General features: G+C 41.6%; 1 protein-coding gene across 4 annotated transcripts in view; it reads right to left on the bottom strand.

Moving 5' to 3' along the window:
• Positions 1-16,042, bottom strand: part of CENPE (centromere protein E) — a 101,846-nt gene that overhangs the window by 66,647 nt on the left and 19,157 nt on the right. For 3 of the 4 annotated variants that reach the window (XM_075200938.1, XM_075200943.1, XM_075200947.1), the window contains exons 18-23: positions 10,129-10,203; positions 8,977-9,096; positions 6,916-7,050; positions 1,689-1,866; positions 1,091-1,245; positions 101-415 (exon numbers count right to left, since the gene is read on the bottom strand). In XM_075200938.1, coding sequence (XP_075057039.1) covers positions 101-415; positions 1,091-1,245; positions 1,689-1,866; positions 6,916-7,050; positions 8,977-9,096; positions 10,129-10,203 — 978 coding nt within the window. The remainder of the gene's footprint in view (positions 1-100; positions 416-1,090; positions 1,246-1,688; positions 1,867-6,915; positions 7,051-8,976; positions 9,097-10,128; positions 10,204-16,042) is intronic. The other variant, XM_075200946.1, reaches the window with a different exon arrangement.

The following is a 16,042-nucleotide window of genomic DNA, read 5'->3' as shown; positions in this document are numbered from 1 at the left end:
ATAATTGAAGGGTTAAAGCAAAAAGAAAATCAGAAGTATTCAAAAAAGTGAGCAATACATAAAAACAAAAATGAAAAAACACAATTAAAAACCATCTTACTTTGTGCTCCATAAATACAACAGATTGCTTTAGTTCATCCATTTCTTTCAATAAAGATTCAGCCTCTTCGTCCTTTTTCTTAATTTCTTCAGCAGTAAACAAGCATCGCTCCGCTAGGTCTTCGTGCAGCTGCTTCAGTTCAGAATATTGCTGTTCAGTTTGATGACATTTTGCCTGTACAAGTGTCACCTCCTCAGTCAATTTCTCAATTTGTTCAATTTGCTCTTGCAGCTTGTACTTTTGGTCGTTTACTATAGATTCATATTGCTCTTTTTCAGTCATTAATACGTTGAGCTCTTCTGAGGTTTTCTGAACCTAAAAAGCGAGAGATCAAAAAACAGTTTTCCGTATGTGTGGTTTTGCTCTTAGGATTATGTATAGGATTTGAACATTCTACAGTTTTTTTTACATTGCATTTGTAGCAAAAGTACAAGGTAAAATTCAAAGGGACTATTTTGTAAATAATGTGAATCCTCTCTGTTACACTATCTTAATACTGCCAAAACAGGTAGAGTAGAAGATTTGCTAAAAGCACTTAGCATGTCTAAAGAGAAACATCCAAACACACTTCATTACAATTTTGCGTAGAGAATATACCGGGTGGTGGCGAGGTTTCCCCTAGAAGGGTAGGTGTTATGATAGAGTTAAGTGCTCCCTCTTTAGATCTAATTATTCATAGATATACTTCTCTTGCAGCATCCCATCTTTGTAGAGGATTGGGCTTAAGCGCGCTCTTATGTCCAACCCCCACCAAGTGGCATAGTGGTTTAAATGGACTACAGAAATTAGCTTTTGCAGGTAAATTGCTGAATCTAGTTCTTAGAACATTTTCTGATCAGCTAGATCTGTGCTGTCATTCAGGGAAAAGCTAGACAATACAGCAATGTACAGATCCTCTAACATTTCATTTTATTTAACACAAACTCCCTTTACAGGTACGCATGTATGTCAATAAATGTACATTTAACTAAATTAGAGTAGAGTACGCACCTGGTTTTTAAGGTTTTCAACTTCATTGGGCAAAGATTTATATTCAGACAAACAAGCCACTTCCTTCTCCAATACATTTTTTTCTTCCAAAGCATCATCAAGTTGCTTTGTACAATCAGCAATTTTCTTTTCCAGTTCCACACGAGAGAGTAGATCTGCAAACATTGTATATACACCTTGTGTTACTTTGTAAATAGTCTAATTATTTTACAACACAGTTTTGAAGAAAGAAAAAAACAAAAACGTAGACATGTTTATTATAGACACTCAATAGTTCATCGCAAGTTGTCCAAAAGAACTGTGCTATGTATGTATGTATGTATGTATGTATGTATGTATGTATGTATGTATGTATGTATGTATGTATGTATAAACTTTTTCCTATAACAGGTTAGTGAAAATTGGTATATAGCAATACAGGTTTATTCTTGCAGTCGTGAAGTCAAGAGTGGACCCTCAAAAACACATAATTCAAATCAAAGTATTGTACTACATATGGTGATGGTTTTACAGAATTCAGCTCTTACACACATATCCAATAAAAAAAAAAAACCCAAACACAACAATACAAAAACCACATCAGTGAAACTTAACCAACCTTTAGGGACTCTCCCAGCCATAAGGCCATTAAGCTGGTTAATCTCATTAAAAGCAAACTGCAATTCTTTCTGCAAGTCAGCTTGCATTCTTTTATAATTCGATTTCTCCATTTCCAGCTGCTTTTCATAAGCAGAAGCATCTTTTTCTCTTTGTTCACACCGAATTGAGAGCTCATCCTATGCAAAACAGACATTCAATAAGATTTGATATAATGGTCAGTTTGTTCCAAAACTAAAGAAAATTATACAATACTATGAGGTAAAGAGCAACACTGTTCAAGTAATGTTGGGCCAATTTCTATTTTCTTTCTACACAGTGATTTGTGCTCTATTGATAGGTAGGAAACCAGAAATGTTATTCTCTAGGTGCTGATTTCCTTTTTATTCCTAGCATTCGGCTGCTTGCCGTTTATATAAATATGGTGCACAAATTAAATTTTATAAAAGCATAAGCAATCTGAAGGATCAGACAGACATTCTGTGGTGTAGGTTCACCAAAATATACTTCCAATTAAACAGAAAGCAGTTTAATGCACTAGTGAAAAAAAATAAAGGATTTTTTACTCAGTGTAGAATCCATTTCTCAGACTCCATTGGGGACACTGCGAGATATTCGGACATAGTAGGTAGACTAGGAGTAAAAGGTATTTTAAACATAACTCTATATGCCCTTCTATCTGGAGTCAACCTCAGTTTTTGTATAACAAAGCATAGAAGAGAGCGCCAGCGAGGCGCAATAAGAAACAAAGATAAACAGCAACATCACCAAACAATCAGGGCAAGGGGAGGGCTTGAAGAGTTCCCCAATGAAGTCAGAGAAATGGATTTTACACAGAGCAAAATAAATAAATAAATAAATCCTCTTTTCTCTTCCCCGACATTGGAGGACACTGCAAGACATTGGGGACATAGCAAAGCTGCCCCAAAGGGAGGGATGGCTCTGGAATAGCTGCACATAACACTTTACATATCTGGATGCTAGCTTTGGCTGTAAAGCCCTGCAACTTATACAAGTTTGAGAAAGAGTGGGCAGACGACCACGCTGCAGCCCGGCACAATTGCTTAGACAAAACCCAGTGACGCACCGCCCACATGAGTCCTTCAAACCCACCGGCAAAGGCAGAGCCATCTGGATATAAGCCAATCAATCGGTGGACGTAAGCTAGTGAGCAACAAACTGCTTAGCAAACTTTTTCTATAAGTGTGCCAGAATTATTTTTTTTTCAAGCCCAGGAGTGCTAGTTGTACGTGTGCATGTATATGTATTTCTTATTTTATCATGCTAATGTTAATAGTAAAAAGACCAACAAATAAACATTCATGTTATGCGGCATAGATGTGCCCCCAGTTTATATTGTGCCACAAAGTTGTGCTTCAAGTTTATATTATGCCTCATACTTACTCTCTGGAGACTCCGCACGCACATCCACACATCATTCGTTTCACAAGGGAACCATGGAACTGTTTCATTAAAGCAGCTGAAGATTATCAAAATGGATCTGTTGCATTTCGGCTATATTTGTTTGCTTTAGTAAGGCAGCTGCAGAGCTCCGGAGTGCCAGAAAGAAGTGGTCCAAGTGCCACGCCTGGCACGCGTGTCGGGGGTTGCCTACCACTGGCTTAGACACAGGTCAACCCAACTTTATCAAACAGGATGAAAAGGTCATAAGTCTTGCAAAAAGCAACTGTACTGTCGACATAGCACAGAAGGTCCCTGACCACATCCAAGGTCTCTTAAGAAGACTTAGAGCTGAACACTAGGATGACAATCTCCTATTTCAAGTGAGTACGGGAGACCACCTTTGTGCACTGCCCTATCAGAATGAGAGGCCAGAAAAGAAAGGGGGGGGGGGGGTTTACTGGAAAAAGCAACCATCCCAGGCACCCAACAAGCAGAGGAACGAGAGAGAGAGTAGAACTCCACCTTCCAAGGAACATGACAGATCAACAGAATCCAAAGGCTCAAGGGCATTCTTCGCAGGAGCCCTGAGCACCAGGTTAAGATCCAAAGTCTCAATCGGATGACAAAGGGGGACTCAGTGTATAGAACCCCTTGTAGAAAAGTCTGAACATTCCTCACAACAGCTAATTTGTGCTGAAAGAAAAAAAAAAAAAAAAAAAAAGTGTGAAAACCATTACTCACACCAAACAATGTAAGTGTCACCAGATAATTTGCATAGGAAAGTTTCCTCACTTTAATCATCTCATAACCATGTGCGAGAATCCCCAGCCCCGAAGAATTAGGGTTTCAGTAGACACCGTCAAAGCCAGACAATCTAAAGAGTGGCAGCAAAAAGGACCCTGAACTCTTACTGCCATTCCCAGAATGTCAGAGTACCATGTTTGGTGTGGCCAATCTGTGGCCACCAGAATAGCAGGAACCCATTCTCAACGTTTTTGAGAACCTGCGGTAGCATGAAGAAACAAAGGGAACAGGAATATCAGATGAAACTGCCACGGTATCCATGTACCCTGCCTTCGGATCCCTGGATGTTGAGCAGAAGTGAAGGACTCTGAAGTTCAAACGGGACACCATGAGGTTGATGATGGTTCAGGTAAACTATAGCCATATAATCAGATTAGACCTTCAGGGGACTCCTGGCCAGAACTTCCTGACCCTGAACTAATGCCGTTTAAATCACCCCAAGTTCAATCACACTGATGGATAAGGAGGACCCCCAGATGAGAGCAGAATCCCTGGAATCAGAGAAGACCGCGTCCCAACCGGATAAACTGGTGTTTGTGGTAACCAAGGTCCATTCCTACGTCTGGAAGAATTGACCTTTTTCCAGATTTGTTCTAGTTAACCACCACGTGAGGGAGAGATGAGTGGCCACAGACAGCATGATGATCTGCTGGTCCAGATGAAGGGAGGACCCAGACCACTTCCGGAGAAGCTCCCTCTATAGTGGGTGAGAATGAAACTGTGACGGGCAAAACCTCGAACACAGACACCATGTGCCCCAGCAGTTTCATGCAACAGAGAAGGTACGCTTCCCAATTTGCAATAAGAGACCTGGGGTTATATTTACTAAACGAGAGCAACCAATCAGATTCTAGCCGTCATTTTGTAGAATGTACTAAATAACTAACTAGAATCTGATTGGCTGACATAGGCAACATCTCCATTGTTTCAAACGAGCAGTTTAGTAAATATACCCCTTTTTGCCAGGCCTAAGACACCAACTCCAAAAGCTGAGGAGAAGGAGGGAAAGCATTCGCTTCTTTTGCCCTTTTAAAAAGGGAGAATCCAGATGATTCGGCAACCTCAGGCTCCACAAAACCTAAGGTCTGTCTAACATCCAGGATTAAATTATCTACAATCTGTGAGGTAGATGTGTCCTTTGCACTGTAAGAGCATTCCCCTTCAGACTCTGGAAAATCTCCTCATCTTCCTCGGAAGAAAGATCAGAGTGAGGTTTGGAAACTGATAGTTTCAGAAACCAGACATTTACCAGCTATCCTTTTGGGGAGTGCATCTCTGAAAGGAGGAATCCAAAGTCATTTCCTAGGTTGACTTAGATATTGGTACCACCAAACCTGTCTCTGCCTGGGCAGCACCACCAACACATGGTACCGAATGTGAAGGTGGAATAAGTGGTGCGTCCAGAGAATAAGAACAGTCACCTCTACCTCTGTGGATCGACACATTACCCTAGAGTTCGGCTATGAATGCCACCAGTGAACTAGCCCAAGTTGGCTCCTCCAAGACTGCCAGTGCAGCAGCAGGCACACGATGATCGCAGATCTCTGCCTCACACGTAGCAGACATGGTGCCTGGGTCAGACTGTGCACAAGATAATTTGACATTACATTTAGCACATGTGTAATGTTGCAGACTTTCCTGCAGGCTCTTTAACCTTGGAGGTTCCTTTCTCAGACATAGTGATGGTATGTTACAAAAACACACACCAAAATTGTCTAAATAAACCCAGTAAATAGAGATTACCTTTTGTTTTTAGAACAAGGTCAATCTAAAATATACACATATGCTGCACCCTGAGACACACTACACCGATTATACAGCAAGTTTGGTTTCTTCAAAGAAAATAAAGCCTACAAGACTCTAAAACAGGTGGTAAAGGCAAGTAACAGGTTGTACTAGACAGGAAAGGGCACAGAAAAGTAATCATCCTTGGCAGACAGCGTGTCTCTAGAGCAAGGAAATGGCTGCTTCCGTGAGGAGGAGGGAGGGCACCCTAGTACTGCTCACAGTAATGGCCACCTAAGCTTTACCTTCCAGGTTTTCTACTCACAGTTTGCAGGTATTGAATGTCTTTCCTCTCATGTCCCCAATAGAGGCCAAATGTTAAGTAGTGCCCAGTATGGGCTGAAGCGCTGGCATCTACAGCGATGTTCACTCCTAAATAAGTGAACATCGCTGTAAATAAGTAAAAGAACTGCTCGTTTCCAGGACAAGCTTGCCAGGCTACTCCCTGCCTGGCAAGCTGGCCAGGCAGGGAGTAGCGGCTCTATCAACATCTCTCCTCATAAAAGCACACAAGAGTCCTCCTGTGTAGAGGACTGCAGCAGAAACAGGGGTGAGGGGAGCAGAGAGGCCAACCCCATCAAAAGGACCCAGAATAGAGGCATACCACAGGCTTTCACTCTATATACTCTGGGTCTTTAAAGGGTACCTGCGTAGACATACAAAACTAAAGAAAAATCTTTAAAAAAAATACCCCCAAAAAATATGGGCAGGGGCCAATAGAAAAACATTCTACTATCTAGCAATTCAACTAAAACAGCAGTTGTCTCCAGATATGAGGGGCACAGTAGGGGGAATAGTGTACACCAAGTTATTTTTAAAGTGCCTTTGCTCCTAGTCCATCTAATATACCCCAATGTCTTGCAGTGTCCCCCAATGGCAGGAGAGAAAAGTTATATACTGCATAAATGATATTTTTAAACATTTAAAGAAATATGGGACATACTTGATTACAACTTGTACAGATTAAAGTGGCAAATATTTAGCATTATAAGGGGGATAAACTTTTTATTATATAATGTATACAAGACCTACATGAAAGAGGTAGCAATGTATTTATTTGTGCTAAAATACTTAAACGATATACAAATAAGCAGTTCACAAATCACTATTGGACGATTTTAATAAATGGACCTTGAGGTATTCAGACAATGAAATGAGAGCGAATTTCACTCTGCTATATTGTATTTTGTAAGACAAGCATTTATAGTATAGTTATACTATTACTTCAGGCTCACCATTTTCTCTTTCAGCTCTAGATTTTCACTCCTCAGGAACGCAGCTTCCCTCTGAGCATCACGAGTCACTGTTTCAGCATCACTAAGAGATTGCTTCAGCTGAAACACTTCTTCACACAGTTTGTCACAGTCACCCTGAAATGAAACAATATCAGAATAAATTGTATGCACTAAGCGGTGAGTCTGCTTAACTTTAAAAAATAACTATGTTAAAGCCTGACCAACCAGTGGCTCGCCAGTTGTTGTGAAACTACTACAAGTCCTAGCATGCCATCTACTGACAAAGCTACAGATCAGGTCCTCTTGATAAAGCTATGTGTGGTGAAACGTACGTTGGGGGTTATGTAACGGACGTCATACCCGGAAGTAAGAGCTAGCGAGCGGCAGCACCGCTACACGCTCTCTGACAGATTTATCTTAATGGTCAGTGAAATTTCTAATATACCTATACAGTGCCGCTTTTTCTATTCCTGGGTTAGCAGTAACCAACTGCTAATGATCGGTGTTTTGCTATTCATTCATTAAAAAGGGACAATGTCTGCATATACAGTGTACTAACACACTCTAACAGCGCTGATATTCCTCCCAGGGTTCACAATGACTATGAACCATTAATTAATGCTTTAATGTTTAGCACAGCAAGTGACTACATTTGCATGGATATATTTTGTACTAAAACGTCTGACCATACCCAGATATAGCAGGGTTTTCATTATTCTATCAGCTAACAACTATACCTATTGAGGGACTAATGACCCTATACTTTAAATAATTTATATATTAATGTTATGCTGATCTAAGTTTTTTATCCAGGCATTTAGGATCTATCTGATCCATTTCAGATTTAATAAAGGGTGATCAATGGACTTTATTATCTATCTATTATTGAGAGTATAGATAAGATATTACATTAAGATCTTCTATAGTATATCTATCCATTCTGATCCCCTTTCTCCATATTTCTCATCCCACATATATACTGAGGATGATGATGCTTGGAATATATAAATCAATAATATACCCCTGCTATTATTCCTAGCTCTACTGTCCGTGGTATAATTTTATACACTTTTTTGCACGTTCTCTTCTCTTTTATTTCACCTTTTTTATGAGGATAATAAATCTCAATGGAGATATGTTTTTAATTTATTACTACCAATAAAGGCATTTCGCCCTATAAAAATTTAAATATAATTTTGATATTAGATCATCTGATTTGTTCCCACCATACGATTACTAGAACAGGCATCAGTATGGTATGTGAGAGATATTCTCAATTATTTAAACTGGATTAGGAGTGCTCTAGCAATCCATTTCTTTTCTCCTTTTTCCTACTTATGTCTCATAATGGAAAGAGCACCCCCTCACTATGATAATGATTTTGATATCTAGATGAGGCACATCCCAACTCTGTGCGGACTACTCCCCTTTTCTCTTCAAAGCTACAGATCAGCCAGGCCTGATGTACAGTTTGTGCCCAGTACATGGTAAAAAAATATAACGCCACAATGGTCTGAAACACAAAACACTTCACTCTGTGACCTTCTGTTTACTGCACCACTCTGCACAGAAGCATAGTAAGTTGCAGTATAATCTGTAATGATTAGTCCCACCACTCAACATGGTTAGGACTATCCTCCAAGCAGTGTATATTGGGAGGAGATAAATTATACTTCAAACAGCATGTACCTGCACTATTTCACACAGCAAGCTGCAATGATAGCTGATGGAAATGCAGAGGTGCCAATCTTTAAAATCACCATGGTAGCAAGTCAAAACATTTTACTATATACTGGTCACATACTATACAAAGTCCATGCTTAGCTGTAGGTGGATTTGCCACGCTGAGTGTTATTGGATGTTCTTTATTATGCACCAATAATTGAAATGCGCTCCTCTATATATTTTTTTTCTATTTACTCTTTCTGATAACTGCAAGCAGTACCACTGTGCCAACATGAAAATTCAGTTATCACCCTAATCACAGATACATGCCATACTCTCTATAGTACATTCTATATAATGTCTCTTGTATTATAGGGCTGTACATCAAATACACACCAAGGATGCAGAGAGATCAAAAATTTTAATTTTCTTCTGTAGGCCTTCAGCATCTTTCTTTAATTCAGTAATTGTTTTTTCTTGTTCTTTCAAAAGTTTGGATTTACTTTCTAGTTCAGTCTGCAATTTTAAAAACAGATGATTGATTATTTTTTTTTGGGTTACTAATTGATATTCCCCACATCAAATTAGTATATTTTACATACATCTGTATTCTGGCAGGTTAATAAAAGGAAAAGAAAAACAAACCAAAACAACCAATTTTCATGCACTCATAGCAGATAAATACAAGCAATGGATATTTCAAGAAATATTTAATTTCATAATTAATTACTACATTTTCATTTCAAAGTATCCAAACAGTCAATCCGTTAACAAAAACTTCTGATTACAATCTTCGTGTAATGTAAATATATAATGTACAATTTGCCAGTAGCTATGGCTCCACACAGGCTAAAACCGATAGTTGGCGAGTTTATTAATTTTTTTAAACGAAGATTAACAAAATATTGCACATAAATCAGGACTGGATATTTTCTGTCAAGATAAAGATAACTTAAGGAGAAAAATCCTAATCGAATATTGTGTTTTACTCTGCAGATATGGTTTTTCTACATAAAATCCACTAACAACAATACTTTATTTTGTTACACTGAAACTGCCTTGTATGTTTTTGTTCCAAATTTTACTTGAGGATTGGGGTGATTCTATGTTTTTGTGTCTCATTTCCCAAATTTTACACAAATATTTTCTAGTCCCTTGAAAAACCTAAAATGAAGGATAAACCAAGTCGTTCCTACTGTTTGTAATTCATGATGATTATTGTCGCAGCTAGCTTTGAAAGTTTTGCTAATTTGCACCTAGTTGACTTTTGCTTGCAATAAAGCTTGTCACATGATGATAGGATTTGTTTCCAATTGGGTCATACAACTGACCAAACAGATCTGGCTGTGACTTATGACTATATTCAAAGTGGTCTTATGCTTTATAAATGCAGCCTTTTAGCAATGTCTATGAAGTAGGGAAAAATATATCCATAATACTTTACTGTTAAGCAAAGCTGAAACTCAGGTTCCAAATAAACAAGTTTTCTTTATTATACAATGAGAATTTTGTTTGCCCTTTTGTTATGAAGACACTAGAAAAACTCACCTCTAGTTCCTGATTGTACACCTCTGCATTTTCAATTAAAGTCTTTAAGTTGGCATTTTCATGAATTAGCTGTGTCTGAAAAGCAATTAGCAATAGGGCAGGAGGCATTAGCATGCATTGCTTTTGATTAGCTAGCAATCACCAAAGAAAAAGAACCATCACACAAGAAGTATTTTGGCACAATTAAAAAGGGGTTGAAGAAAGAAAATGGGGAAAAAAAAAAAAAAAAAAAGCAGAAATCAGTCCCCCACTCCAGCTTTGAGATATTGAATTCAGCCACGTAATCTGCCTCCTTTTTACATGTTAAACTATATAAATATACTTTTTTTTGGCTAGTGAACAGCACTTTGGGCACCTGCAAACCTAGAGATTACACAAATGTTTGTCTGCACATTAGTTGACAGTGTACGTATTTTATTCATGGAACAGCAGTGGTGATATACCTCTGAACACGAACCACATTAGTGCTTGGGCGTATTATGATATATATATATATATATATATATATATATATATATATATATATATATATATATATATATATATATATATATATATATATTTATATATATCTATATATATCTATATCGCAAGTGCCACATTCCCGGGAGATCATTCCGCCTGTGTGCCACTAGTTTTATATAAAGTCCTGATAGCAAGAACAGATTGTATATTTTATATATAGAAAAACATGCAGGAAGTGGCATTTTCAATTTTTAGTTGACATGCTATAGTAAAGTTAAAGCGTGCTGCTTACATTGTGCACTACATACAACATATTAAATGTGACATAACGGGAAAAACTAACACCTCCATACATGGATGGATCATGGATGGATCAGTTTTTCAAGTGCCCTCAATTTTATTACTTCGGCCAGGCCTCAGAGAAACCCAATTTCCACTTCTCTAATTGCATCTCACTAAAGGAATAGCAGGCGGCCACAATCATAACCTCCACATTGGCATGCTTTGGGTGTCGCCTATGGAGCATGCTGTTGGTAAGATTAGTGTCATTTAGTTGAAGGAATGTTTATGCTTTTCAGCTGTTTGAAGGACACTGTGGTGGCTACTCATTCTGGATAACATGGTATGCACCAGTACAAAAAAAGCTCTGTTACACTGCTCTGATAAATCCTATTTTAGACCCAAATTCTTGTGTAATGTCACCAAGCATCCCATGCTACTGGGGGAGTAGGACTTGCATATGTTTGTATCTCTCCCAAAGATCACTGAGCAATGCAATCTGGGATACGAGTTTCCCTCAAAACCCAAAGCAAAAAAATATATACAGCCAAATAACGAATATTTTACCAAAGAAACGCCACTCCAAAAATAAACTTTATCCATGCAACAAGGAAAGCAAGCACAAATAATTAAAAAAACCTAGCTAGTTAAGTTTAGCACTGCTGACAGACCCCTCCCCTCTACAATCCCCCTGCCCCTTCCTGTTCAGTAAATTAAAAAGCCCAAGGAGAAAAGGCCAATCAAACAAGAGCACACAGAGGAAAAGCAGAAGGGAGGGATCGCAGTGTCCCCCAGACGGAATCAGAGAAACGGATTTAACGTAAGTACATAAAGCCTCTTTTCTCTTTCATCCAGCCTGGGGGACACTGCTTACCATGGGAACGTCTCGCAGAGCACTACGAGCGAAATTTGCAGCCGCAAATGCAAATACATTACAAAATTTTATCAGTTTAAAGGTGTGGACAGAGGACCAGGTGGCTGCCCTGTAAAGCTGGTCTGCAGAAGCCCCATTTCTCGCTGCCCATGACGCCCCTACCGATCTGGTGGAATGGGCCGTAAGTCTCTCTGGCACAGGACGGTTAGCCTTTATGTAAGCTTGCTTAATGGTTGCCGTAATCCATCTTGCAATGGACTGTTTTGAGGCTGGCCAGCCTCTTATTAGAATCATAAAGAACAAACAGAGAATCTGTACGTCTAATCTGAGAAGTTCTTTTGACATAAATGCGGAGAGCCCTAACCACATCTAACTTTTCCATAAACTGTTGATCAGAATGGAAAGTAGATGAAAAAAACGGAACTACAATTTCCTGGTTCAGATGAAAAGCCGAAACTACTTTTGGAACAAAGGAAGGGAGGGTTCTCAACACCGCTCTGTCCTTGTGGAAAACCAGATATGGTTCCCGGCAAGACAGAGCTCCTAATTCTGAAACCCTACGTGCAGATACAATAGCTAAAAGACGACCTTCCAGGTAAGACACCTAAAATCTGCCGTAGGTAATGGCTCAAAAGGAGGCCCTTTAAGCATATCCAGTACCAGGTTAAGATCCCATGGTGCTGTAGGCGGAACGTAAGGAGGCTGAATATGTAAGACTCCCTGAAGAACGGTCCTGACGTCTGGCAAGTCCGCTGATTTCAGGTGAAAGAAAACTGAAAGCGCTGAAACCAGTTCAGGTTTAATGAACCTAAACGGAGGCCAGAAAAGCCAACAAGCGTGGGAGACGAAAGGAAGATGTATGACAGGACTTATTTTCGCACCATCTAATATAGGCTCGCCAGATACGATGATAGATGCGAGCCGAAACCGGTTTTCAAGCTTGCAGCATAGTGTTCACTACACTGGGGGAAAAACCCCTAGCTCTCCAGAGGCTGGCTTCAACAGCCATGCCGTTAAACTGAGCTGAGGTAAATTCTGGTGACGAAAGGGACCTTGGAGAAGGTCGTCTCGTGCCGGAAGACGATATCCTTGTCCCACCGCCATGGATATTATGTCTGCATACCACTCGACGCGGCCATGAAGGAGCTATTAGAGTCACCGGCCGACCGTCTTGTCTCACTTGTCCGAGTACTGGGGGAAGCATGGGAATCGGGGGAAACAGATAACCCACCCTGAATTCCCATGTCATGGACATCACATCCACCGCTATCGCTAAGGGGTCTCTTGCCCTTGCGCAAAACCTGTGAACTTTCTTGTTGTGTCTGGAGGCCATGAGATCTATATCCGGAAGACACCACCTCTGAACTAAAGACTAAAATACTTCCGGGTGGAGGGACCACTCCCCTGGCATCATCGCATTGCGACTGAGGTAATCGGCCTCCCAATTTTTTATTCCTGGAATGAACACCGCCAATATTGCTGGAACATACTGTTGTGCCCAAAGAAATATCTGAGCTGCCACTCGCATTGCAGCTGCACTGCTGGTTCCTCCCTGCCTGTTGACGTAAGCCACAGCAGTGGCATTGTCGGACTGAACTCTGACTGGGTGGCCCTGAAGAAGAGTCTGGGCCCCCCAGAGGGCTAAAGGAATTTCCTTCAACTCTAATGTGTTGATTGATAAGGCCGATTCCTGAACCGACCATAGCCCCTGGAGCCTGAGGTGCAAGTCTACCGCACCCCAACCTCTCAGGCTGGCGTCTGTTGTGGCTATGATCCATGACCATGGACCAATCGACCTGCCCATCGCCATGTGATCCTAAATCAGCCACCACTGGAGCGATTCTCTCGCCCTCGGAGACAGCGAGATCCTCTGGAGATCCAAGCGTAGGTGGGATCCTGACCATTTTGTCAAAAAAAAAAATCGCACTGGAAGCATCGAGAATAAGCTCGACCGAAGGGGATGGTCTTGAAGGAGTCCACCATCTTTCCCAGCAGCCGCATGCACAAGTGAATTGAGGGGCTGGGAGAAGACAAGACCTGAGTTGTTATACTCCGAATTGAACAGATCTGCTCGGCAGGCAGGAACACCTTTTGCTGACTGGTGTCCATGATGAGCCCTAGGAAAACCATGCGTTGACACAGAACCACCTGGGATTTCTTTAAATTTATCAGCCAACCATGGCTCTCCAGAATCGCCAAGGTGAGGGATAAGTGCTGACGTAAGCAAATCTCTGAGGAGGATTTGATGAGCAGATCGTCCAAATAAGGCACAACCTGAACTCCCTTTAGGTGAAGACACGCTGCCATCACTGACATGATCTTCGTGAAGACCATCGGCGCAGTGGAGAGGCCGAAGGGAAGAGCCCGAAACTGATAGTGGGAGGACCCAACTGTGAATCTTAGGAGAGACTGATGGTCGCTCCAAATGGGAACGTGGAGGTATGCGTCTTTTATGTCTATGGAAGCCATAAACTGATTCTTCTCTAAGCCGTTTATTACCGACCTCAGGGGATTCCATCCTAAATCTGTCCACCCGTAAGTGCACATTGAGGTTCTTTAGGTTTAAGATGGGTCGAAAGGACCCATCCGGCATCTTGACCAGAAACAGATTTGAATAAAACCCCTGTCCCTTCTGGTTGTCTGGGACCCTGCAGATGACTCTTTGTGAAAGAAGAGAGGAGACACAGGCCTGTATTGCCTGTCTTCTTGTTGGATCTCGGGGTAGCGGGGGTTATGAAGAAACAATGTGGTACCGGACCCAGCAGGTCTATCATGTACCCCCTTGATATAATGCCCCGAATCCAAGGGTCTTGGGAGGACGCTGCCCACTATTCCTGAAACAAAGAGACGTCCCCCCACTGGCGCCACCTCCGGCAGAAGAGAGTGGTCGTCAGGACGCAGGCTTCTCCTGTGTCCTAGAGGCCTGGCGCCTAGCTGCAAACGAGGATCTACCCCTGACAGATGAGCCTTTAGCATTTGGTTGTCTACCTCTAAATGACTGTCCCCTAGGCAAGGAGCTCCCCCTAAAGGGCTGACCCGAGGGGTCCGGCCCCTACTAGAGAATATCGGCAAGGAAGTGCTTTTGCCCCCTGTTGCCTGGGAGATCATAGTATCCAATTCCTGGCCGAACAAACCTGCTGCTGAAAAAGGAATGGTTTCAACTGACTTTTTTGATTCCGAATCTCCTTCCCAGGATTTCAGCCATAACATTCTTCTTGCTGAAATAGATGCAGCCTGAATAGAGGGGGACACAGACGCTGAGTTCTGGGCCGCCTCATATAGGTACCCTGATGCCTCTTTCAAATGTAAAGCCAGGGGAAGTAACTCCGAGTCCTGTAAGGCCTCTGCCAGTTGGTCTGCCCATGTTTCCATGGCTCTAGCAACCCAAGCTGAAGCAAATGTGGGCCTAAAGGAAGAACCCGCTGCCACAAATATAGATTACAGCTGGGATTCCACTCTGCGATCAGTGGCATCCTGCAGAGTTGCTGAACCTGGGACTGGTAGTAAAGTGTGTCTGGCCAAACGGGCTACTGGAATATCTACCTTAGGAATACTCTCCCAGCGAGCCACGTCTTCCTCCTGCAATGGATACAGGGAAGAGAATCTCCTGGGAACAGAGAACCTTCTATCAGGCTGTTTCCAGGCTCCCTCTGCAATATCTCTAAGTTCTACCGAAGGGGGAAAATGAATAGCCTTCCTCTTGGCCTTCTTAAACAGACTTCTGTTTTTAGGAGTAGGATCCTCTGGTTCTGGGAGATCCAACGCCTATCACCGCTAAAACCAAATCATCTATAAATTAGCTTTTAGTGTTCTCTTCCTGTTCCAAAGGTTGAACCTGGTCCGGATCAGAATTTATTTCCCCCTCCTCCTCTGAAAACCCCTCAGAGTCTGAAAGGACCATAAGGGGATTAGCAGATCTAGGCCGCTTCCTTTTAGCAGGCGGGATGTTTGGGGATTCAAGTAACTGGTTTAGTTTGTCCAAACCCTTTATAAATGCTGCGGACCATGCCGTTTCTGTGGGAACAGGGGCCTGGTCCGTAAGCACTGAGGAAGGTCCTGGTATAGACGTTCCAATAGAACCTGTGGTAGCAGGGAGGTCTGTCAGGGAGGCCACCCAGGCCTGTTCTGCCGTCAGTGGGGCTGGAATATGCTGGGTTTGCGCAGGGGGGACCCCTGCTTCGCAGACAGAACAGAGCGCCAACAGGTACTTCTGCCCACATGGTAATTTTACATTACATCTTGAACATTTAAAATACTTTGCCATAGGGCCCTTTCCTTTATCTGTCATTTTTTTTA

This window comes from Mixophyes fleayi, chromosome 1, assembly GCF_038048845.1.
Source record: "Mixophyes fleayi isolate aMixFle1 chromosome 1, aMixFle1.hap1, whole genome shotgun sequence".
In the NCBI taxonomy this organism is placed as follows: domain Eukaryota; kingdom Metazoa; phylum Chordata; class Amphibia; order Anura; family Limnodynastidae; genus Mixophyes; species Mixophyes fleayi.
This window is presented reverse-complemented; position numbering and strand designations above follow the sequence as displayed.